The 26,124-nt window shown below is 47.4% G+C and overlaps 1 protein-coding gene across 3 annotated transcripts; it reads left to right on the top strand.

Annotated features, from left to right (window-relative positions):
- Positions 1–12,198: 12,198 nt before the first annotated feature.
- Positions 12,199–23,508, top strand: BNIP1 (BCL2 interacting protein 1). Of its 3 annotated transcripts, none has more exons than XM_058677265.1 (7): positions 12,199–12,392; positions 15,097–15,189; positions 17,039–17,130; positions 19,186–19,287; positions 20,703–20,821; positions 22,930–23,122; positions 23,426–23,508. In XM_058677265.1, the coding sequence occupies exons 1-7, from the start codon at positions 12,309–12,311 to the stop codon at positions 23,487–23,489; spliced, it is 747 nt and encodes a 248-aa protein (XP_058533248.1). In that variant the 5' UTR covers positions 12,199–12,308; the 3' UTR covers positions 23,490–23,508. The 3 variants fall into 3 exon arrangements, with proteins under 3 accessions (XP_058533248.1, XP_004587473.1, XP_058533249.1); XM_058677266.1 differs by lacking the exon at positions 12,199–12,392 and adding an exon at positions 13,114–13,403; XM_004587416.3 differs by having other exon boundaries at positions 12,201–12,392; positions 22,930–23,508.
- The last annotated feature ends 2,616 nt before the right edge of the window (positions 23,509–26,124 follow it).

Raw genomic sequence — 26,124 nt, 5'->3', positions numbered from 1 at the left:
TTCAGAGCATAAACCATGGTGAAAACTGCTACTGGCATGAGGATTGAAAAGTAAATGTTTAGACCCAGTTTGCAAAAAAAAAAAAAAAAATGTATTAAACTATAATGTTTTGGGCAAGTCACTGTGTTAGAAAATGCCAAGAATTGTGGCAGGTTTATGCTCTGAACCACACAAAAAAATTGAGGAAGCATTTTTTTTAACAGTTTAGATTGTTTTAGAATTACTGCTTCTGTTCTCTAATTTTCCACAACCATTAATCTCACCTGTACATGGCACACCCAACGTTCATGCCTGTGTGCCATATTAGATGTTCATTTTCAAAGCTCAATATGATATATATAAATATAAATATATATAGATATATATATATATATAAATGTCTGTGCAAGTAAGAAAAAAAGCATATTCTTTGTGCCTTGTATTTTGGGGAAACTATAAAACTGGTAATATTTTGTATGATGAAAACCCTAATGAAGAAAAACAAGATATACAGATGGAAAAATTATGGGGTTTAAACATTTTTTGTTCCAACTCTTTTTCAAATTTTTTGAATGTATATAGGACTATGTTGAAATGTAGATATATGCCACAGAGTCTGTGTATTGTATAAAAAAAAAACAAAAACAAAAACAAACAAAAAAAAGATGGTTCTAGAAAACTCCTATTTCGGTACTTGACCGGAAGAAGACAAATACTTGCACATTATTGCGATTGTTTTATTTTTTTGTACCAAAGACAAATGCAACTGATACGGCAAACTGCCAGTCTAAGTAAAGTTTTGCACAGCTTACATGATACTGTATGAATGTATGAAAAAAAAAAGGATAAAAAAAACCTAAAAGGTCAGGGTTAGGGATCTTACTGAACTGTGAATTTTATTTCTGTTTGGGTCCAATTATCTACAGAAGGAGCATCCATACATACAAATATTATTTTGCTGTTCCTCAAGTTCGCTTCCATAGTAGATAAGTTGGTGGCCATGTAGATGTCTGTAAGTCTTTTATTTCTGCACTTATTGTAGAAAATGTTAATATATTTCATTTTAGTAAGCTATTGTAAAATAGCTTTAGACTTTGAAAATTAAAGTTTATTTAGCTTATTGTAGTATACTTCCACCAAACAACCAAAATACAGATTATTTTTATCGTATTATGTATATATGTAAAGAAAGAAAAAGCTAAAAATATCTAATTCTTTAGTTGTCACTTTTCCAATTGATGTATTATTGTGCATGTAATATTTTCAGAGATCAACACAAGCTTAAAACAAAAAACAAATTTATAGATTTTTATATTTTTGTACAGATATTTTCAGACTAGCTTCTTCAGACTTACATGTGACTTATTCTTCTAGTTTCTAGAACTGAGAAACATTAACATATTTAGTTTTTAGGTGCTCTTTTGCTCACATGAAACAGCTTAATTAGTCAGTGTTTTAACTGTGTTCAAGCTTTACCTCTTGACAAGAGATTTTTTTACGTCAAGGCAGCATTATCAATCTTCCCCACAGGTTTTTTCATCTGTCTCTCTCACTGGTTTACTCTCATATCTATGCTTCAAACCCTGAGAACTGGTGGCTTAAAAACTAAAGAAAAAACAAATATAGCAAAACAATACCAAAAACTTCAGCCCTAGCTGCTGGGAAAGCGTTTCTCCAGCAGCCTCTATACTACGGTTCTTTATGCTCTGTCCGTAGAGTACACTTCCGTGTCTTTTACTTTCTCCACCCCATCTTCCTCACTTCTAAGTCACAGCACATGAAGCTATTGGCTTAAGAAGGTTTGATTCTAGAGCACACCAAGACTCAGCAATGTTGTGAATTTGCTTCTTGGACATCATGAAAAAGGAGCTCTGAGAAGGATTTGATTGTTCACACCTTAGCTCAACTGCAGTGGACAGGATTTTCCTGTGTGTTTGGTGGAAATGTACCTGGCTTGTGCATTCTCGTGAGAGAAACAACAAGCTCAAGTCTAATGAGAGCGCAAGTTTTCCTTGTTAGGCAGGACAGGGCAAAGCACAGGTTTGCAGCTTGGAAGTGTGTGAAGTCTAGACAGAGTGTGTTTGGTAATTTGAAAGGTATTCCAGAATATGGCAGTTTTGCAATCAGGTGAAAACCGCTTTGTGATAGAGATCCAGCTATGAGGTTTATAAAATTGCCCCTTTGTAGCCGCTCTGTTAGCACTTCTGCGTTTTGATACTTCTTTCCTGTCTGCAAACCAGAATTTGATTTTTTGGTCTTGCATTTCAAAAAAAGAAAAAAGAAAAAAAAAAAGACTTTGAATCTGTTTAGTAGATTCCATATCCTTGCATTTCAGTGTTTTATATGTACTACTTAAGTTAAATAGTTAAAAGCTTTTAAATAGTTGAGCTTTTTAATGTTGACACTTTATTTTGTACCTATTTATATATGTATGTATATCTTAGAAAAGCACTTTGTTAAAAACAATTGCATTTTATATGATTCCTGCCATTTGCTGCTAAATCTGGGCTGGTCAGAATGCTGCAGCGATACTTGACCTAAATAAAACCTGGCAGTAAAATGTAGAGTGGAAGTTAAAGCCTCTTGCTGTTTTAACTTTATCATAAAGATGACATAGGCAAGCTGTGCAGCTTTACATTTTAACCAGGGGACTCTGTGGCATTTAAAACCGTCTAGAAATGGTTGTACTTTAATGCCAGTAATAATCTGCTTCCTCTATTGTCATTCAAATATATACGTTTAGTGTGTCACACAAACCAATCCTATAAGGTAATGTAAAAACCCCAACAATTGTACATGTTCTGTTTTGGTTTTTTGTCTTTTTATTTTTAATGGTGGCATGTATTTTTGGGCAAAGATCGTTAGAGTTCTTTTCTCTAAAGGTTTTCTGTGTTTATACATGGTATGTGCAGATAGCTCATAAGAAGTCCAAAATCTCACTTCTAAGTGAAGGCGTTGTGAGTTCACCTCAGCTCAATCCATTTTTCCAAAAGCAGTTATAAACTTTGACTCTAGTACTACTATGATTTAAAAAACAAAACAAACAAACAAACAAACAAAAAACCCTTTTTTCCTAGTTTCAAAAACACTGGAGTCTTCCTAGAGTCTGTCCCACATGAAAGCATGCTGTCCAGTGGCTCTTGTTAGGATCTTGTCTGAGTTTTGAGTTGGGTGTCACACTTTCTCAGTCACTACGACTGCTCGTCCTGCTGTACCATGGATGGTTCTTGTCCTTTCCTCTGTCCTTCACGGCAGACTATGATGTGGCTTTATATTGTGCCTTACTTGTACATCTGAAACTAAGCATCTTCATTCCCTTCCATTGCCTCAGTCTTCTCCTTTGATCTTTTTGGTGTAAGAGAATCTGAGCTATTTCCAAAAGCGACATGAAGGATTTCAGATGGTTGTGGTTTCTAATTCCTTCTCTTTATAGTTATTTTATATTTGTGTGAAAGACCACTTTTGAAGGGTCTTTGAATAAGAGAGGGAAAGGAGAGCAGTGCTTTAGTAAGCGTTCATGAACTTGTCATACATCTTCTTTCTGATGCTTGACTGTATTTGCTTCTTGGCAATAGTCTGCATTTAAAGAAAGGTATGTTCAGTTCCTCAGCTTGAAACTGACTATTTCAATTTTCCAGATTTTTTTTAGAAGAGTACCCATTTTGTTCATTTTATAAAACAGTTGACAAGTCTGTTTAAAAGAAACAGAAGTACAGTACTTTTGGAATACAATGCTGTTAGTTTGTTTTTCTTTTTTAAATATTTCATACAATTACCTGATGTTTGCCTTCATTAATAAAGCTGTTAGTTTATTCACCAAAACGTCAAGAATGGATGTGCTTTTCTTTATTTCATACATTTTAAAATATTTTAGCTGCTAAGAGTTAGTTAACTTTCTAAGAAGTGAATTCAAGTTGCCTTCAGCAGGAATTAATAAAAACTTAGTTTCCCTTTCTTTATATAGTCTTCCTAAGATTCTGTTCAAGTGTTTTCTAGCTAATTATGTAACAAGAATGTCAGCATCTCTCCAGATCTTGAAACTTGAATTTTGAGAATGCATTGAATTATGCTTTCAGTGTTAAAGTGAAAGGTTTCAACTATCCTTCTAGTGAAGTCGGTCGTGGAATACCATTTCCCATGGAACTGAGGCCATTTCCACAACTTTGCACAGAACTGCAGTCCTGTTCTTCCCTTGGAGCATGACAAATAAGTCTCACCCAGTGCCGTAACACTTGTGGATTCTTTTGTAATCTTTGTAATCTTCATAAGGGCATTATGAGAAGATGACTCCATGTTTTTTTTCTTAATATTTCAAACACATTGGGATGTAACAATGAATGTCAACTGTAGGAATGGTTGTTTCGTTTTAAGGAATAAGCACGTTGGGGGAAGATGATGAAAATGTACTACTGAAAGTTAAACACTTCCATAGGCATGTAGGGTTATGTGTTCAAGCATAGTCCTCTTGCTTAGTAAACTGACTGAAATTGTAAAAATGTTACACCTAGGAACTGAACTATGCCAAATTTCTATTTTTGTTCAGAAAAGAGAGATTTGGAGGTAGTAATGTGGGAACAAAACCTAAAACTACTTCCAAATCATATTTTGGAACTGAAGACTTGGTGAACTGGCAAAGAACATCAGAGTTGGGTATTTCCGTGTGCCAAGTTCGGGTGAACTAGGTTTGCCTCTTTGATAACAATGTAAACACAATGGTGTAGTTAATTCTGGGTGAATGTGAGCAAGACCGATGACTGTGTCTTGTCCTTCACCCTTTGTTTTTTTCAGAACCAAATAACTGAAATGTTTGTGTGTACTGTATCTGCCTTTCCATGACATTTTTATGACACTGTGTTCCACTGCCTGCTTTTTAAAAAACAAACACCCTTCCTTCCCTAGGCCATGTCAGGTAGCTTAGCATTTCTGGTTAGCAGTGAAACCAGGGCTGGCGGCATGGAAGTCACGAGAGTGGAAGGGCAAGAATTCAAAGCATTTGTTCCTACAATGTGGCAACCTCGTTTGCATAGTTGCGTAGGATCCCATTTGTAATGCTATCATAAATATTCTGTAGTTTTGGTTTTTTCCCCCCCTCACCAACTGGAGCTATGACACTTTTTATTGGATTCAGTCTTGTCTCTTGTCTAGAAAGTTTATCTCGTTGATGCATGAGCTGTTTAAAAAATTATTCTATTAAATGTTGGTTACTAGTTGTGGCGTCTTTCATTTCCTAGGACAAGGCGATGCTCATGTAGCCTCTGTTTCTGTCACCTTCCGACCCTCAGCACTCCTGGTCAGATACAGATTCATCAGTGTATGCGACAGCCTTTGTAATTTAAAATAAAAAAGATGAAAATGGTTTTGAATTGTTTGCCTCGTGTTTTTTGCCTTGCCTTTCTCTTTTCATTTCTTAACACTGTAACCATCCTTTCCTCAAGACCACCCACTCCGAAAAAACTCCGAACCAAAGAGAGTACGGAGTACACTGCCAGTGCAGCCCCGTTCTTGGTGATGTCCAGAGACCTGGTTGGTTGTTTTTTTTATGCTTTAGATTGATTCCAGTGTTTCAGTGAAACTTAGCTGTTTTGTAGAATTGACATAAATATTTGTATTATTCATAGTTTAGAACATAGTTTATACTTATCTCCCTCATTAATTCTTTGGGTGAGCAATTTCTTCAAGGGAAATAAATCTTTTGAATCTGTCCTGATTGGAACATTTGTTTGTGTTGTATATTTAGTCATTCTAATTACGGCACCAGGTATGGCTGGGCATATGGTCGCCTGGTTAGCGAATTACTAAAGCAACCTCCAGGACTCCACAGTGGGCTAAGCGGGGCAGCAGGTGAACAGAAGAACCATTTGGGATATGCAAAGGGCTCCAGGTACACTGACATGGAAGGGTTTTCAAGGATGCAGGTGCCAGATCTGGAGTTGGGAGGGATGTTAGAGAGGGAATGATGAACTTGTGTCCTTAACATCTTAAGTTATTGAGGGGACTCCCTCATTTGAGGGACTCAGCAACCCAAGTAGACACGTCCTCCCATGGAGCGATTCTCCTTCAAGCCTTGACCTTTCAATACCTCTCCTCCAGCATCCTCTGCCCTGGTACTGGGAACTTGGAGAAGCAGGGTGTACAAGTCAGTGTAGTGCTTAGGGAACTAAATTTCCTGAGTAGTGTCTAGTTACATGGGTCATTTAACTGTCCCTCTGCAACAGCGGCGATTTGAAGCCAGGGAAGCTCTTCAGCCATAGAACTGGGAGAATCTGAAAAGAAGAAGAAACGGCATTAGGAAATGCCTTAATGTCCTGCTAGAAGGTTAGACTAGAGAGGTGTTAGGAACAGGGCTGGGGTGACATTTCCTCAGTCCCTGCAAGGTTCTTCTGTGACAGATCTGAGTGACCACTCAGAAGGGCCCATCGAAGGTGGTGGTCCTGTCCATTTTACCAAAGAATCAAACTAGACTCAAATGAGGGGATGGAACAGAGCCCCAGTTTGTATAATAGAGAGCCCCATTCAAAATCCAGTTGGCTCGCTGCACTCCAGGGCCAATCTCCGCTCCTCTCTAAGTGGCCAAAGTCACTGGTAGTATTTGGAAGAATGTGTGTGAAGGAAAATAGTGGATTTAGAATCTGAAAACCAAAAAGATTCAAAGCCAGAAGTAATAGATGTAGTAAGCCAGAACTGGCCTCAGCATCGTGTGAAGGGGTGAACGGAAGAGGGCTGGGAGAAATCGGGGACTGCCAGATTCTGTGACTGTCCCTCAAGGCTGGCCTTGTGGTGGCCATTGTGAGGCAGCTTGTTAAGCCGTATGCTTCTGATCCACTCTGCTTCTCATCCGGCTTCCTACTCATGTGCCTGGGAAGGCAGCCACAGTGTTTGGACCCCTGCCACCTGTGTGGCAGGGCAGGATGGAGTTCCTGGATTCAGCCAGGCCCAGTCTTGACTGTTGGTGTCATTTGAGGAGTGGCCAGATGGAAGAGTTCCCTCAGTGTCTTCCTTTGTTGCTCTGTTTTTCAAGCAAGTATTTGAAAATAATAAATACTGTGAAGGACACAGGACTTGAACAAATGGAAAGATATACCAAATGTTCAACAGCCGTCAACATAAAGCTACCACTTCTGAGTTTAAAATGTAATATCCTGATAAAGCATACCAGCAGGATTTTTAAAATTGATGTTGATATATAGGAGTGAATAAATGCTAGTCAGTACTAAAACTCATAAAACTATTGAAATGATCATGTTGGCGTTTGGATGGAGAGAGCTGTAAAGCAGACTTTTAAAGCCTAAAAATGCCCCTGGCGTGGTTAGCCTAGTGGCCTGTTCCTCACCTTGCATGCTTGGGATCACATGTGGGCATTGGTTCATGTCCCAGCAGCCCCACTCCCCATGTAGCTCCCTGCCTGTGGCCTGGGAAAGCAGTCGAGGATGGCCCAAAGCCTTGGGACCCTGCAGCCATGTGGGAGACCCGGAAGAGGCGCGTGGCTCCTGACTTCAGCTCAGCCATTGCAGCCACTGCAGCCATTGCGGTCACTTGGGGAGTGAGTCAGTGGATGAAGATCTTTCTGTCTCTCCTCCTTTTTGTGTATATGACTTTCTAATAAAATAAAATCTTAAAAAGTAAAGCTTTGCAACGCGTCTCAAAGGACTAGTCCTAACATATAACGAACTTACAGAAACTGATAATATCAGCAACTCAGAGAAATGAGTAAATACAAATATCTCAAACGGGCAAGCTGCTCAGTCTCATCATAACACAAACGCAAAATGAAAGAAGGCAATTTACAATTAACTACCCAGATTGGCAGAAACCTCAGTGTCAGTGAACTGTGCTGATGAGACTGTGGGCACCAGGCATTTGTATCACATTGCTAGTGGGAGTGACAATTGATAGAATCCTTAAGGAAAGCCTGCCTTGTGTCAGGACTTGAAAATGCAAATGAGGTACTTCAAGGACCTTGTAGGAGATGTGATTAAAGGAATTTATTTTGATGCCAAAAAATATTGAAACCCATACACTTTTCATAATACACATCTCCCCCACCACCACCCTTAGGATTTTTTTTTTTTTCAATCTTAAAGGCAGAATCAGGAAAGATCTTCCATTTGCTGGATTACTCCCTAAATGGTCACAACAGCCAGTACTGGGCTAGGTTAAAGCCAGAGCCAAGAGCTGCTTCTAGGTCTTCCGCCTGGATACAGGGGCCCAAGTAACTTATCTTACACTGCTTTCGCAGGGGGCATTATCGGGGAACTGAAAAGGATGTGGAGCGGCCAGGACTCAAACTGGCGCCCGTATGGGATGCTACCATCACAGGCAGTGACTTTTTCTGATGTGCCACAACCTTAGCCTCCATACTATGCATTTTCCAGCACCCTTTTTTTTTTCTTTTGAAAGAGAGTCCCACCCACTGTTCACTGGCTAAATGCCATAGTGGATGGGACTAGGCTGGGTCCGACGCCAGGAGCCAGGAACTCAATCCAGGTCTCTCCAGTGGGTGGAAGGGACTCATATGGGAGCAGCCTCCCAGAACTCTTCATTGGCTAGAATGGAGACTCAAAGTCAGGAAGCGAACTGAGGCACTCTGATGCATGAGTGTCTTAAAAAAAAATTTTTTTTTTATTGAAAAGGCAGATATACAGTGAAGAGGACGGACAGGGAGGAAGATCTTCCATCTGCTCGTTCACTCCCCACGTGGCCGCAACGGCCAGAGCTGAGCCAATCCGAAGCCAGGGATTCTTTCAGGTCTCCCACATGGGTGCAGGGTCCCAAGGCTTTGGACCACCATCTACTGCCTTCCCAGGTCACAAGCAGGAAGCTGGGTGGGAAGTAGAGCAGCTGCAATATAACCTGGCACCCATATGGGATCCCAGGTGTGCAAGGCAAGGATTTACCCACTAGATTATCATGCTTGGCCCTGTTTAAAACAAAAAAAGGATTTATTAATTTTAATTAGATAACAGAGAGGAAGCTCCTCTGTCTGCTGACTCACTCCCCAAGTGACCACAATAGCTGGAGCTGAGCTTATCTGAAGCCAAGAGCCAGGAGCCTCTTCCGGATCTCCCATGTGGGTACAGGGTCCCAAGGCTTTGGGCTGTCCCCTAATGCCTTACCAGACCACAAGCAGGGAGCTGGATAGGAAGCAGGGCTGCCAGGACATGAACTGGTGTCCATATGGGATCCTGGTGCGGGCAAGGTGAGGACTTTAGCCACTAGGCTACCGTGCTGCCCCCCCCCTTTTTCAAAGCGGAAGTGGATATTTTTAAAGTACAGTACCTGGAGTTCTGAAGGGATGCTAATTACCAAAGAAATTGAGGAAATGAACATTTATTGGAGGACTGCTACTTGGCATTTTTTTAAAAGATGTATTTATTTGAAGGTGTAGTGACAGATGGGACAAGTGAGACATGAGAGAAGGAGAAGTTTCTTCCATCTCTTGGTTAGCTCTCCCAATGGCCACACAAGCCTGGATTGAGGGAGACTGAAGCCAGGGCCCAGCACTCGGGCTCCCCCAGGGTGAAGGAGGTCCCAACACCTGGGCCGTCTTCCACCGCCTCCCCAGGTGCCTTGGCAGGAATGCTCGATTGGAGGTGGGGCAGGGGGCATTGGAACTGATGCTCCAAAATGTGAAGCCACTGTCCCAAGAACAGGCTTAACCCACAGTGCCACAACTGTGGCCCCCATGCATGTGTCTTAACTGCTCGGTTAAATGCTGCATGAGTTATTTTTCAAGTGTCCTTCTGTATCTTTGACCTAGAAACTCCATTTACCCCAGCATAATTCCTCTCTGTCTTTTCATTCCTTAAGAGATGAGAATTAAATGAGATGATGGCAATAAAAAGCACGTTTGCAAAGAGCTCCCTAAAATGGGAGCCAGCAACGTAAGAACAGCAACCAATAGGCATTCAGGTCTCACTTGCCCTTCATACATTGCCTCACTTAACCAGCGCACGCGGTGAAGATGGCACCCTCACCGTCAGTTCCCTCTGGGGGAGATGGAGCAGAGACACGCGTGCGCGCACCAGCCATGCGGGCCAGCTGCCTGCAGTGGGGGTGCTGGGCAACGCTGGGGTCATTTTAGGACAGCGTGGTTTGTGCTTGCTTTAATCCCGCTTTCAACTCGCCTCCCGTTAGGAATGTTGAAGGGTAGTCGCGGGGATTAGGTTGTCGGGTCCTCACAAGCTGTGCTTGCTGAAGCGAACTGGTCAGAAGTGGATGGGGTCTGAATGAGAGCGGGAACACACATTCCCCGAGGGTACAGATCTAAAGGGAGCTTGAAGATTCAGGAAGGAGGGTGGGACGGGATGGGACAAACTGACTCATAACCTTGGAGACCTATTAAGCAATAAAAATGAGAGGTGGGTGGATGGCAGAGCACTTAGCTGCCATTTGGGCTGTCGTTTGGGACATCACTTCCCATACCAGAGTGCCTGATGCCAGCCCTGGCTACGCTGCTTTCCATCCGGCATCCTGCTAATGTGCGTCCTGGGAGAAGACAGCTGATGGCTCAAGTTCTTGAGCCTCTGTCAGTCACGTGGAAGGTCCAGCTGGAGGGTCTGGCGCCTGGCTGCTTGCCTCTCCCTGACCCAGTCCTGGCTGGGGAGTGGATGAGCTGATGGAAGCTCTTTCTGTCTAATGAGAATACATTTTTAATTTTAAGAAAGCTAGTGGCAAGACTGGCAGCGATTCATAACTGGTGAACTATCAAAACCACTGAAGCAAGTATCTCAGAGCATGCCCCACATCCGGGACTTGGGGTGGGTGGGAAACAGGGTGGGGCTTCTCCCTCAATATCCCCCTTTACCTCAGATACATGAAGGAAACAATATGGAAATAATAGTCTTACCCACTTCCCTATAGCCCTTGAACCTTTTTACTGTAATCAACTATGTAAAGATTGTCAAAAATATAATTTAAAAAATGTTAAAAAAAAAAAAAAAGAAAGCTAGTTATTGGCTATTCATTTGCTAGTGGAGCGTTTGCTCTGGCATTATTTACTTGGATAAAACTACACAAGCCTGGGCCTGGTGTGGTAGCCTAGTGGCTAAACTACTCACCTTGCATCCACCGGGATCCCATATGGGCGCCTGTTCATGTCCCGGTAGCTCCACTTCCCATCCAGCTCCCTGCTTGTGGCCTGGGAAAGTAGCCGAGGAGGGCCCAAGGCCTTGGGATCCTGCACGCATGTGGGAAGCTCTTGGCTCCTGGCTTCGAATCGGCTCAGCTCCAGCTGTTGCGGCCACTTGGGGAGTGAACGAGTGGATGGAAGATCTCTCTGTTTTTCCTCTCTGTAAATCTGACTTTCCAATAAAAATAAATCTTACAGAAAAAAAAAAAGCTACATAAGCCTATGAAGCCCACACCAGCAAGATAGATTTAATAAATCCAGCTGTTTACAGAAGCCACAGAAGGGGGTATCGGGCAAAGTGGCGACTCCATTATCTGTTTTACAAGATCCCTGACTCCGGTAGGTTATAGAAATGACCTGCCCTCAAGTCCATGCATTAAAAAAAAGAATCACCTTGTTCTCTTTTACTCCATAGTTTGTACTCATTGTGGGAAATTTTTTAAATTACAAGAAAGTTTAAAGAAACGAATTTACTACCCTCCCAAAGACATCCCACTGTATACTTTTTTCTTTTTTTTTTCTTTTTTTTTTTTTTTAAAGATTTATTTTTATTACAAAGTCAGATATACAGAGAGGAGGAGAGACAGAGAGGAAGATCTTCCGTCCGATGATTCACTCCCCAAGTGAGCCGCAACGGGCCGATGGGCGCCGATCCGAAGCCGGGAACCCGGAACCTCTTCCAGGTCTCCCACGCGGGTGCAGGGTCCCAGTGCATTGGGCCGTCCTCAACTGCCTTCCCAGGCCACAAGCAGGGAGCTGGATGGGAAGTGGAGCTGCCGGGATTAGAACCGGCGCCCATATGGGATCCCGGGGCGTTCAAGGCGAGGACTTTAGCCGCTAGGCCACGCCGCCGGGCCCATGTATACTTTTTTCTATGCAAAAAAAAAAAAAAATGTATATACACATGTGTATATATGTATATATATATATCGATGCAATATATGTACATATATACATATACACACACACACATATATATGCAGTTGTTAGGGTGGCTGACAGGAGAGGGAAGGCCCACTGTTAACTGTTCTTGATTCTCTTCCTCTCCGCTGTGCTAGGACCAGACCCAGAGGTTTTGCCAAGTCTCCCAGTCGCCGGCCTGTAGGGGGCGCGGCCGCGGGCGAGGCGGGAAGGCCGAGCCGGTGGTGCGAAAACGCGTTTGATCTTGGACCCCGCCGCTGTCCGTAGCCGGCCTCCCAACATGGCAGCTCCCCAAGACGTCCACGTCCGGATCTGTAACCAAGAGATTGTCAAATTCGACCTGGAGGTGAAGGCGCTTATTCAGGTACTGATTCCGAGGGTCGCTTGTGGGCTCGGCGGGCTCACGTCCCAGCTTACACTTGGTCGGGACTCCGAGGCCGTGGGTTCAGTCTCCCACGGCCAGCTTCCTGCGGTCTCATCTGCGGGTGCCCCGGGATCGCCGTCGTGTGTGACACCCTCGCATCTCGAGCCCCCCGCCCGGTTTCCCACCCACCCTCCTGCCGTCTCCCCGCCCCGAGCACCTGACAGTAACACCTGTCGCCTTGCTTGACCTGTCACAGTGACAGCGCCTCCCCCTGCCACTGTGACAGCGCCTTCCCCTGCCACTTTGACGTCTGCAGTCGTCATGACTTCCCCTGCCACTGTGACGTCCTGCAGTCAGGCCTTCCCCTGCCACTGTGACGTCTGCAGTCGTCATGCCTTCCCCTGCCACTGTGACGTCCTGCAGTCGTCAGCCCCTGCCGGCCAGCTCCACTGGGGCCGGTGCCCTTGGCACAGGAGGCCCTGGGCCAAGAGAAAGTAACTGGTCGGAGGGGTGGGATGTCCTAGATGAGGAAATAAAGTGTGGAAGGTCTGAGCCAGAAGGCCGGCAGTCGGCAAATCGAGCTGGACCGGGAAGTCTAGACTAGACAAAGAACTTCAGAGAGCCTCGACTGTGACCAACAGCTGGCGAAAGCAAGGTTTCTTGCTTTATGGCAGCTAAGAGTAAAAGGCAGCTAGCGCAGTAAACCAGCTGATAGCGGCGGCCAAAGTTAGGAAGACAGAAATGAGTCTATGAGTTTAACAGGCAGAAGCCTAGAATTTTGACCCCTGATTCATGCACACTGCTTCAGTTAACAACAAATGCCACAGAGCACAGATGAATGGGGAAGGGGGACAAGGCAGCATCAGTCAGAGGTGGTGTGTGTGTGCAGGGAGGTGTGCATTAATGAGTAAGGTGAAACAAGGCAAGACGCTCGGTGGAAACAAACCCTGAACTGCACATCTTTAAAGGAAGAGCTTCAAAATTTCTGTGTCCATTCTAGAAAAACAGATGGTGTGTTGCTAAAATGAAATTACCTTATTTTTTTAAAAAAGTTTTTTTTTATTGGAAAGTCAAATATACAGAAAAGAGGAGAGACAAAGAGGAATATCTTCCATTTGCTCAGGTCTCCCACATGGATTCAGGGTGCCAAGACTTTGGGCTGTCCTCAGCTGCTTTCCCAGGCCACAAACGGAGCTGGATGGAAAGTGGGGTGGCCAGGATTAGAACCAGCACCCATATGGGATCCTGGTGCGGGCAAGAAAGGACATTAGCTGTTAGGTTACCATGCTGGGCATAAAATTACCTTTTCATGTAATTCCATTGCTTGGGTCCCTTTGGATTTTTTTTTTAAATATTTGTTTTTGTTTGAAAAGCAAATTTGGTCCTAGCACAATAGCTTAGTGGCTAAGTCCTCACCTTGCATTTCCCGGGATCCTGTATGGGTACAAGTTCATGTCCCGGCAGCCCCGCTTCCTGTTCAGCTCCCTGCTTGTGGCCTGGGAAAGCAGTCAAGGATGGCCCAAAGCCTTGGGACCCTGCACCCATGTTGGAGACCTGGAAGAAGCACTTCACTCCAGGCTTCGAATCAGCTCAGCTCTGGTCATTGTGGCCACTTGAGGAGTGACTCAGTGGACGGAAGATCTTCCTTTTTGTCTCTCTTCTGTATATCTGAGTTTCCAATAAAAATAAATCTTTAGGGCCTGGCAGCGTGGCCTAGTGGCTAAAGTCCTCGCCTTGAATGCCCCGGGATCCCATATGGGCGCCAGTTCTAATCCCGGCAGCTCCACTTCCCATCCAGCTCCCTGCTTGTGGCCTGGGAAAGCAGTCGAGGACAGCCCAAGGCTTTGGGACCCTGCACCCATGTGGGAGACCCGGAAGAGGTTCCTGGTTCCCGGCATCAGATCGGCGCAGCACCGGCCCGTTGCGGCTCACTTGGGGAGTGAATCATCGGACGGAAGATCTTCCTCTCTGTCTCTCCTCCTCCTCTCTGTATATCTGACTTTGTAATAAAAAAATAAATCTTTAAAAAAAATAAATCTTTAAAAAAGAAAATTTGCAGAGAGGGATGGAGCAGCAGAGAGATCTTCCGTCTGCTGGTTTACTCTTCAAATATCAGCAACAGTCAGAACTGAGCTGATCCAAAGCCAGGAGCCAGGAGCTTCCTGTGGGTCTTCCATGTGGGTGCAGAGTCCCAAGGACTTGGGCCATCCTCTACTGCTTTCCCAGGCCACAAGCAGGAGCAGGATGGGAAGTGGAGCAGCCGGGATGTGAACCAGCGTCCACGTGTGATCCTGGGAGTGCAAAACAAGGACTTTAGCCGCTAGACTACCGCACGGGCCCTAGGTGCTAGGAGTTTAAGCATCCCAGTTTTCAAATTGGTGGGAACTAAAGTTGGGATGTCTGTATGTCTTGTTGTGGAAGCAAGTCGCTTTAAGATTTTCATACTGGCCCTGTGATGTTTGGTTAAACTTTCAGTACTAATAATTTGGTCAAAGCAGAACTATTTTTTTTTATCTGCTTGCGATTAAATTGAAGAACACTGTACTGATGCTGTTTCTGTTTGTTGCTGAGGTGAACAGCAGAAATCAGGATGACATTCAGGCAGGCCAGCCTTAGCCTTGGGCTAAGCCGACTCACTGTACAGATGGTATCGTTTCCCGTCCTTGCCTCAAGAAACGCCCTCCACCGCTTCAATGTCTCCTAGGATATCCGCGATTGTTCGGGACCCTTAAGCGCACTTACCGAACTGAACACTAAGGTGAAAGAGAAGTTTCAACAGTTAAGACACAGAATACAGGTGAGTGTGTGCAGATGGGAGATGCCTGTGGAGGGTAGCAGTGAAGGGGCTCGGCCCTGGGACTAGGGTGTTTTTAGGAGCTCTCCGCTTTCTTCAGACACCAGCTGGAAGAAGACATAAACCTGTGGGGCCTTCAGGGGGGACTCCACTCACCTGCTCTCCACGTGTAAATGTAGAGCCAAAGCAAGGAGCTATTGTCCTTGTAACACTGCGGGACACCATTGTGCTTGGAATTTCCCAGTGCAGAAACCCTGAGGCTGCTGCAGTTCCCTTCCCTTGCATACCACAGTCTTCAGCTGTCACCTGCGCCTCCTGGGTGTTTCTGGGCTGCCCCTTTGCTCAGCCTCTTCCTTTGTGTTTCTGGAGCACCAGCCTCCTCGCACGCACCTTCTATACGTCTGAGTTCAACTATGCTGTATGTGCCATCTCCGAAAACATTAGAAAGCAAGACAGAATGGGGAGGACAGTGGAGGTGCTGCCCTGGCAGGGCCCTGGGGGAGGGGAGGTGATGCTGTGGACCTGCCCGCCTCCAGTGTGTCTGGAGGCACCTGCCCCCACTTCACAGGCTACTGGGGTCTGAAGGCCTGTACTCTTCGTGGAACATGGCCCCCGGCAACTCTGTTGCTGCTCAACAGAAATAGACTGCTCCCAAACTAGCGGGAAGCCTGCGGCCTGTTTGTTGCCTTGCTAAGGCAATTTGAGGGGTAATTTTGATAATAGGCACTTTGTTGAGGTCAGTACAGTGGCACAGCAAGCTGATTTTCCATATGTGGTGCTCGCATTTCATATGAGTGCTAGTTCTTGTCCCAGCATCCAGCTCCCTGTTGTGGCCTGGTAGGACATTAGAGGACAGCCCAAAGCCTTGGGACCCTGCATCTGCAAGGGAGACCTAGATGAAGGTCCTGGCTCCTGGCTTCAGATCAGCTCAGCTCCAGCCATTGTGGCCACTTGGGGAGTGAACCAGCAGATGGAAGAGCTCTGTCTCTCTGTGTGCATATCAGCATGCAGTGAGAAATCTGTTGTGTTCCATATTTATTCCCTGATCCTGTTCTCCAAAGAGGTGACCCTTTTTATTGTTATTTCTTTTCCTGATTTTCATATCTGCCAGTGGATGTTATGAACTGGCCCAGCCAAGCCAGCCCCTTGACCTGACATGTGTGCTGGCAGGTACTATATCCTGGCCTGGTCTGGGCTGCTCCTTGCTGTGGTTCTTGCACTCATCTGCAGGGACTACATCCTGACAAAGGAGTTCTCCACGCTCTTCTGTCAGGCCACCTCCCAGTGGCAGATCTCGCGCACACCAGTGGGTCCTTGGCTAAAGTTGACAAAGTTTACGTCTTGTCATAGCAGGAACAGTGTCTTTGCCCAACTGACCCATCCCAGGAGTTCTTTTTAAAACAAGACTCCCAAGTGCTGTCGAGTGCCCTTGCCAGAAATAGAAGTGTTCTTCTGTTCTCATGCTGGCTTTTTTTTTTTTTTAGGATTAATTTTATTTGTATTTGGGAGATATTTACATAGAGGAGAGACAGAGAGAAAGATCTTCCGTCTGCTGGTTCACTCCCCAAATGGCTGCAACAGTCAGAGCTGATCCCATCCAAAGCCAGGAGCGAGGAGCTTCTTCTGGGTCTTGCACATGGGTGCAGGGTCCCAAGGACTTGGCTTGTCCTCCACTGCTTTCCCAGGCCAAAGGCAGGGAGCTACATGGAAAGTGCAGCAGCCGGGACATGAGATGGTGCCCATATGGAATGCTGGTGCTGGGAGGCAGAGGATTAGCCTATTGTGCTATTGTGCTGACCACTTTGATTGGCTTTGAAAACCATTTTAACCTCTGATTCTTTTCCCCTCCAAGGAGCTCGAGCAGTCAGCTAAAGAGCAAGACAGAGAGTCGGAGAAGCAGCTTCTACTGCAGGAGGTGGAGAGCCACAAGAAGCAGATGCTCAGGTAGGCGGGGCCTGGCCTCCTGCCGGCCGCTCCACTGGGGCACCTGTGCCCTGGGAGCCCGCGCGGCTCCGGCTCCCGGATTGTGTGTCCTTCTCACACAGGCTGATGCTCTCCCTAGGCGGGTAACTATCACATGGGGCAGGGGAGTGGGGAAGCTAAGCCGGAGCTATAGGGGCCAGGCGGAGCTGTGGTTCACAGCAGCACGTTTCGTGTTCTTCTGCATATATGAATGGGATTATTTTTTATGGAAAGCAGATTGGGTAGTAGAAAAAGGTGTATTGAAAGATAACAGCAAAAATAAGTAAATAAATAACAAGCTTTGAGTGGGACATCGTGGGAGCCAATGGAACAGAGAGATGTAAACGGCTCGTCTGCTGGGAAGCCCCGTGTGGTCACAGCTGCAGCGGAGGTCATGTGACTGTGGCCTTGGGCCGTTTCTTGGTGCTGAGGTGGAAGGTTCTCATCACATGTGCCTTTCACATCACAGCCTAACAGAGATGGCTGCAAAGTCTGAAAGGCTCCAGCAGCTTTGCTGGTCCTCAGGGATCCGGATTGCACTCTCTGGAAGGCCCCACTGTCACCCTTGGTCACCCTCCTCTCCTCTAACTGCACATCTGTGCCTGCCTCCCCCATGTGAACACCACCACCCTCCTGTCCCCTCACCAGGCGGCAGCTGTGGGTGACACTCAGCCACTGGAGGAGACTGGCAGGGCAGAGCAAGCGTGAGCAGGGAGGGTGCGTGAGGTAGCAAGCAGCATGCTAGTGAGTGGCTCAGTAGAGATCGCTCTGTGTTGTGATGGCTTTTGCTTTTCCGAGCCACCAAGGGCAGTCACACTCTAAACACCGGATAAAGAGGATCCCAGGAGTAAGTTACACCAGACGCTGTCAGCTTAGCATGGGCTTAGCGCTCAGAGTGGCCCTTCACAATGGGAGTTACAAGTGGAGGAGAGAAGGCAGTCACTTCATTCTTGGGAGGAAGGAGTTGTGCTTGCCTGGTTGTCCTGCTGTTTACTGTGTGGAGTTTGTTCTCTTGGCTTCCTCGCCTCCACGTGATGGTTTTCTGAGAGTCCGGGATAGGCAGGCAGGTGGGTGGGCCATGGCCCTGTTGCTCATTGCGCATGCTTTGAAGAGGTGATGGTTTTCAAGTGGCAAGTGTGATGTGACAGAACAGGTGCAACTGGAGCAGTGGAGTGCTCACATGAATGCGTTCAGCACCAGGGAGCTTTGAGAAGGCCACCCTGGTAGTGTGGCCTCTGCCATTGGAGTTTGAAGTTTTCCAGGGCTTAGCACAACTGACTTGAGCTGACTGTGTAAGACAGCTGGAGCACAGGACACAATTAACTTTTGTAGTCTGTCAACAAACGCTACGTTGCTAAGCCCAGGGAGGTATTCACCAAATTTCAGTTGACTCTTAGAAGGGAAAGAAATCCATCAGAGTCCTGCTAATATAGAATGTGTGTGTGTTGTCTGTGATAAGGAAGAAGCACAACCCTTGGAGAACTGTGGGCTTTTTGTGAGCTCTTTACTTCCTGAAACATATTCATTCAGCAGTTTCTGGTTCTGGAGATAAAAGGATACATAAATCAAGGTCACCGAGGCAGAACATCAGTGGACCCAAGTCAGAGCTGGAGAGCCGTAGCACGTGGCCGGCCGCAGGGCTTGGATGCTTTCCTGAAGGCTGGCATCACTGTGCCAACACCACTGTACCGGACTGCGGGGTAGCATTCCAACCTGCCAGCCAGTCACACAGGTCCCTGCCAGTGACTGCTAAGACCTTACTACTCTGACCTGTGTCTTGTGACATCCAAGCCTTGTGACACCACTGGCCGCTACCTATGGAAAGAGAGATGGCTACAGGCTCTCTGCAGGTAGCTGCAAGGTCCAGACCAGAACTGAGCAGGATAGCGGTTGCCTAGCAACCAAGAGGCCTTGGTTGCACATGCACCTGTGTGGCCTTCCCATTACTCCTTTGCAGAAGGAACCGTCGTGACTTGGCACGCAACCGCCCTCCTGGTGGAGTTGACAGAGACTCATGCCCGACCCTTATGATTGCAGCAATCAGACCTCATGGAGGAAAGCAAATCTCACGTGCAAAATGGCCATCGACAATCTGGAGAAGGCACAGCTTCTCCAGGGAGGCGAGCTCTTGAGGCAAAGGTATCATCCGTTCTTTTGTCTTCTCTGGATAACAGAGTAGATGACGTGATGTGGAGCAAGATGTGCAGCCCGCTCTGGTGGGAGGGTGGGGGAAAGTTTTGGCATCAGCCGGCATTAAATTTACATATGTATGTATATTTCCATTTATGCACATATTAAGCTTCCTTTATAAGTAATAAGTAATGTTTTGAAGATATGAAAGAAGCAAATGCTTATTCATAGTAAATTAACCTGATAAAAGCATGACTTACAGAAGAGAGGTAAGCTGTCATTACTCACGCATTCTGCATCAGCCTCTTACTATTTTTTCTTTCACATTTACAAAATCATACACTGTATAACATTTAATATCTTTAAAAATATGTATGTATTTGTGGCTAGGACTGTGCCAGGCCAAAGCCGGGAACTGGGAACTCAATCCACGTCTCCCACATGCCTCCTTCCAGGGTGCTCTTTAGCAGGAAGGGGGACTCAGGAACAGACTGGGATGTGAAACCAGGCATTTTAGTATGGGACTAGGCATCTTAACCTCTTGGCGAAACACTACCGTTTAATATTTAGTATCTTAATGCTTGCTTATTTAACATTCTAGCAAAAAGATTTGCTTATTTAAAAAAAAACCTTTTAGGGCCCGGCGGTGTGGCCTAGTGGCTAAAGTCCTCGCCTTGAACGCCCCAGAATCCCATATGGGCGCCGGTTCTAGTCCCGGCAGCTCCACTTCCCATCCAGCTCCCTGCTTGTGGCCTGGGAAAGCAGTCGAGGACGGCCCAAGCATTGGGACCCTGCACCCATGTGGGAGACCCGGAAGAGGTTCCTGGTTCCCAGCAGTGGATTGGCGCAGCACCGGCCCGTTGCGGCTCACTTGGGGAGTGAATCATTGGACGGAAGATCTTCCTCTCTGTCTCTCCTCCTCCTCTCTGTATATCTGACTTTGTAATAAAAAATAAATAAATCTTTAAAAAAAAAACAAAAAAAAAACCTTTTAAACCTCATTTTAACCATAATAGTATTCTGTCCTGTTAATCAGCCCCCTATTATATGGTCATATTTCTAGCGTCTTAGTCTTATTTATAAATGGTGTCCTGGGCATATCTGAGAACATGAGGCTTTATCCACATTGTAGATACTTTCCGTGAAGAGATTCCTAGGAGTGAGATGTTGAGCCAAAGCAGTGTCTCCGAGGCTCCAAGGACACACGGGCAAGTTCTTTTCAGAAAGCAGCCCCAATTCATGCTATTCCTCCCACTCTCCAGGATCGTGGTCTTGGCACCCCCTTGCCGTCACTGACCATGATCATCGAAAGCTCTGTGCTCATCTGCTTTGCTCAGTAAAATACACGATCTCGTTTGAGCATGAGAGGCACTTGCTGCAAGACTTTGGGTGACATTTCTCCTCCTTCTCTTCATGACTTCTAGGAAAACCACTAAAGAGAGCCTGGCCCAGACGTCTAGCGCCATCACCGAGAGCCTCATGGGCATCAGCAAGATGATGTCGCAGCAGGTGCAGCAGAGTGAGGAGGCCATGCAGACTCTAGGTAAAGCTGGGCCCAGAGCAGGAGGCCTCTCCCGGGGACGCTGGCTGCAGAACCCTGGTCCCGGCAGTGGCAGCCCAGACTGCTGCACCTGTGCGCCCTGCTGCTTCCTGCCCCGGGGAGGCATTTGACCGTGGGAGGACTTGGCAGCTTGCTTTTGCACACAGTAGCAAGGCGCCATTCTCATTTCTCTCAACAGGTGTCCTTGAAGCCCCCCATGGCCCACAGATGCTTTTGCAGTAGAAGAGTTTATGGGGGCTTGTGTGTATAACAGAGACCCCCCCCCCAAACCCTTTGCCAGAGCATGGGTGTCAGCAGGGCCGGGCAGGGGACATAGGATGCTGGTTTTCAGTGAGGACTGTGGAGACCGAAGGGCTGGGCAGGTGTGAAACTCATCATCCAAGAGCTATTACAAATAATTAATTAGTTAATCTGTTTATTTTCATTGGAAAGGCAGATAAGATTCACAGAGAAAAAGAGAGAGAGAAAGATTTTCCACCTACTGGTTCACCCCCCCAATGGCTGCAGTGGCCGGAGCTAAGCCAATCCGAAGCCAGGAGTCAGCAGCTTATTCCAGGTTTCCCATGCAGGTATAGAGCCGCAGGCTTTGGGCCATTCTTCATTGCTTTCCCAGAGAGCCGGGTGGGAAGTGGGGCAGCCGGAACACGAACTGGTGCCCATAAAGGATCCTGGAGCTTGCAAGGTGAGGATTTAGCCAATTGAGCCATCACGTTGGGCGCCTAAGAGCTATTTTGTGCCTGGACCACAGATGGGCTGTGGATCGAACTGCTAGGAATATCGGAGGCCAGCTGGCTTTGCCTGGCAGCTTTCCCAGCATTTCCCCTGTACCACAGGGGAAGATCAACCCTCCATGGTATCTCCCAGACACGGAAACAGAAGAAAGTTAGCTCTTGGTCATTCACCTGGAACATTCTAAGAGACACTGAAGAAGAGAACAGCACAGTGAATTCCACAACCTGCCACCCCGTACCCACAGTTCCCAGCTCCGTTCTGGCCTCCTCTCCCCCTGCCCCCCATAGGGATTGTTTTCCAGCAGATCCAGGCAGCTCCGTGGCCCTGTGTCTCTCCTGTCTCTGAAACGAAAGGGCCTCTGTGACTTGCAGGAGGTAGGGAGGAAGAGACAGACTGCTGTGGTAATGGTAACTGCAACACCGTTAGGACCCCTACAAATGATCAGTAACTTGAAACCCTTCCTTTTTCTCTGTTTCTGAAGATTTTATTAATTTATGTTGAGAGAGTTATAAAGAGGGAGAGACACAGAGAAAAAGATCTTCCATCTGCTGGTTCACTCCCCAGAGGATTGCCATGGCCAGGGCTGGGCCAGGCCATAGCCAGGAGCCTGGTGTTTCATCTTGGACTCCCATGTAGGGGGCAGGGGCCCATCTTCCATTGCTTTCCCAGGAGCCTGAGCAGGGAGCTGGATCAGAAGTGGAGCACCCAGGATGTGAACAGGTGTCCATATGGCACCATTGCAGACGGCAGCTTTACCTGCTATGCCACAGTGCCAGTCCCAAGGAACTGTTTATTTTAAGTGCACCATTCAAACAGACAGAGAAGCAAGGGAAGGAGTCAGGGGCATTGAGTGGGGGCCAAGAGGGGTGGGAGTACGGGGGGGTGGAAATTCTTGGGTGTGGGTGATGGGTCTGCAGCATATCTGGGCACTGTCCCATCTCTTGTGGTAGCTCAGCATCCAAAGTGTGGAGGGGAAGGCCTGTCGGGTTTTTACTTGGCAAGTTCTGACTCACAGGAGTTTGGGAAACGCGCACAGGCAGCATGGCTGGTACACGCTAGTTTTGGAGTGTTACTGAGGGGCCTAGAGGGCAGACGCCCTCTCTGCCCTGTCTCCCTGCTGGGGACTCCTCCCTTGGGGCCTGCAGCATTGCACCTGTGTAAGTCACCTCCCTCTCTTGCCGAAGGTGTGTGTTCTTGTTAGGTCCTTGTGCCCTGTGCTCAGGGTGATGGCCCCGTTCTGGTGCAGAGGCCCTGGCGTGCCAGAGCAGTGAGGCTGACTGGACCCGGGTCGCAGGGCAGGCTCCTGGGCTTGGGTACCCTGCAATCCCGAGTCAGGCTCCCTCCCTCTTATGTTTCAGTTAACTCTTCACGCACCATCCTGGATGCCAACGAGGAATTCAAGTCCATGTCGGGGACCATCCAGCTGGGCCGGAAGCTCATCACCAAGTACAACCGCCGGGAGCTGACGGACAAGCTGCTCATCTTCCTCGCCCTGGCGCTCTTCCTCGCCACAGTCCTCTACATCGTGAAGAAGCGGCTCTTCCCTTTCCTGTGAGCTGCCTGAAGCTCCTACCTCAGGGTCTGCCCCGGCTCCTGGCTTCCTGCCCCGGCTGCCAGCCCAAGCCACCCCACTTAGTTGGCCTGGTTGCTCAGCAGGTTTGAGAGCAAGTGCCCTAGCTGTCTCGGGTGGGAGGGCTTTGAGCCACAATAGCTGGGAGCCTGTCCACCCTTGGGCACCATCCAAAGAGACCTATGGGAGACAGGCACTCCCTGCTCTCCATGCTGCCATGACTGAGGGTGGGCAGATCCCAGCTGTAGGATTTAAGACTCGTCTCTCCCTCTGCCCACCTCCAGGGCCGGATCTGGTGGAGGGACGATGGGCAGAAGGCTGAGAGACTCATTCCAGCTCCGTGAATAAATGTGACTATTTAATAGAATGAATTTGATGTTTAGTGCCAGAAGGTCGTCCTCTGGGAACTGGCACACCTCTTCTTACTACCCAGGTGTGACTGAGTTGCCACACATGGAGTGTTGGGGGCGCTGCCGAGGGGCCCAGCAGCAGCAGTGAAGGGGGCCCTACTCGGGCCTGGGAGTGGAGCCTCAGCCCACAGCTGAGACTGAGAAAGTAGGTGCCATCTCTGCTCTGTGCTCCAGCAGCCCGGTGGGGCTGGCCAGCAAGGTCGTGGAGGGGGAAGCCAAGGCCAGAGGGCCTGGATGAGGCCCGCCCTGGAGGTGTTGGTATTCCTTGTGTTGCAGTCCTGGCTGGCTTGGCCCTTGAAACCCCAGCCTCCCTCACTATTTATAGCCTCAGGGAACCTGGCAGGCATGAGGTGGAGGCAGATTGGAAAGTGGGAAGACCAGAGACTTGGAATCCCAGCTCAAACACTGGGATTTGAGTCTTGGGTCTACTCCTAAGGGGCCATGTCACCATGAGCAAGTTATCTGACGCAGCTAAACCTCAGTTTCTCCACCTGTGAAGTAGGGGTGATGTCCGTACATCCCTTCTCAGGGTGGATCTAGAGTCAACAGAAGATGAAGGAACAAGTATAGACTGTCCTCACATTGAGTGTCCCAAATGCCACCACAGCCAGGGCTCTGGGCTCTGAGGGTTCCTGCAGCCAACAGCCCGGGGCTTCCAGGAGGCAGTGACGGTGGTTCTGTGTGAATCTTCTGGAACACAGCCTCCAGGGCTAAGGCCTCAGGGAGGGATGGTTTGTCAGGGGACCGAGAGCCAGGCTGCCCACCCCGGACAAGCTGCCGAAGCAGGCTCTGAGTGTGTGTATGCACACGTTATATATACACACGTGTTATAAATACAACATGTGTGCACACATGATATAAATATATGTCATCTTTCAACAATCCAGGCCCCAGAAGACATTTGTGCAAATTATGTGAGCACGTGTCTTATTTAGAGTGGAGTCAAAGCCAAGAAGAAAATGCAGACGGGAAAGTCCCACTCAGATTCCAGCTGTGAGTGCAACAGGTGGGTGCTGTCAGGAGGATTTTCTCATCTCAACATTTCTTCTCCACTGTGTCCCGCTGATCGTCCGCACCCTCTTCACCATGTGGGACTGTGTGAGCGCCGCACTGCCTTGCACATCCTCCTTCACGCCGCTCCTGCTCGATACTGACACTCAGTTGGATCCAACCCATTTTGAAATGTTGGAAAACTATGAGGGAGTCTTCACAACGTTCATGAAAAAATATGTGTCCTGTGAAAAATCTACATCTGGAGCTCAAAGTCCCCGAACACAGTGGAACTCCCCTTTTTTGGTGTTGTTTTTCCCATGAACTTGGTGAAGTCCCTTCGTGGTGTGCAGTCCCCTTCAGCCGCCAGGTTTAAGCCCTCCCATCCTGCCAGCTGTGCAGGAAGTCGCCCTCCCTCCCTTGGCTGACCATCAGAGGGCAGTGTCCACATTGGCTCTGTGGTCTAGCAGAGGGGAAATGGTCTCTATCCATTTGAAATGCTCTAAGGGACTTTTTAGTAAACTTAATAGGAAAAGAAAAAAAAAAAACTTAATGTTTCAAAAGCTGTACGCATGAGCAATGCTTGCCTGTATCTTGTTTTTAAAATCTGTTTTGCAAACGGTCATGATCTTCACTGTTGCTTGGTGGGGCAACTTATGTTTTGATCAGTTGTCAGTCAATGAAATGCAAGTTCTAACATAGCACTTGGGAGGTTGTTCATTCAAGGAGTAGGTGCTTACTGAGCCCTCGGAGGATGCGCTCTAAACTACAGCAGGTGCCCTGTGTCTCAGAGCTCCTGTTGGTCACTGAGTCTGGGGAGGAGTAGAGCAGGTTAATGAGCACCTGGGGCGTTTGCACTACTAAGGGAGAATGGTCAAGGCTGTGCCTGAGGGGTGTAAGAGACAGAGGGATTTGAGCAGAGACTGGGGGCACTGGGGTCGCTATAGAGCAGCGGGTTAAGCTGCCTCTTACGGCTGGCATTCTGTATAAGCACCGCTCTAAGTCCCAGCTGCCCTGCTTCTAGTCCAGCTCCCTGCTAATGCACCTAGAGGGGTGACAGTGGATGGTGTTCCCAAGTACTTGAGCTCCTTGCCACTCACACAGGAGACCTGGGTGGGGTTTCGGACTTACATTTGGCCTCTAACCACCACCCAGGCTGTTGGCAGCCATATGGGGAGTGAACAAGTACCTGCAAGATTTCTTGTTTTCTCTGTCACTCATGCTTTTCAAAGAAACATTTTTTTTTTTTTTTTTAAGTTCAGTATATACGTACAAAAACAGTAAAAGAGCAGGAGGCAGGGGACCCAAGCTGCTGGCCACTGAGCACAGAGGTTTCCCATAGAGAGAATAATCCAGCACAGTGACGCTGCTCATGGGGTATAACCAGGGGATGGTGAGGCAGCCAGTGTGGCAGGGGCAGGGCGTGAGACCACCACCTCCGGCGGGCTGCCAGCCTGGACCGTGTTCCTCCCTTGTCTCCCTGCAGCCCCCAGCCTGGCTGCACACCACTTTCTGCAGAAACTTGGGGCTCTGTGAAGCCATGCTGTCCTCAGTCTCCTCTCATGTCTTGGCAAGGCCTCACA

Source organism: Ochotona princeps, chromosome 19, assembly GCF_030435755.1.
Source record: "Ochotona princeps isolate mOchPri1 chromosome 19, mOchPri1.hap1, whole genome shotgun sequence".
NCBI classification, from domain to species: Eukaryota; Metazoa; Chordata; class Mammalia; order Lagomorpha; family Ochotonidae; genus Ochotona; species Ochotona princeps.
Note: the sequence above shows the minus strand (reverse complement) of the source record. Positions and strands in the feature narration are given on the sequence as shown.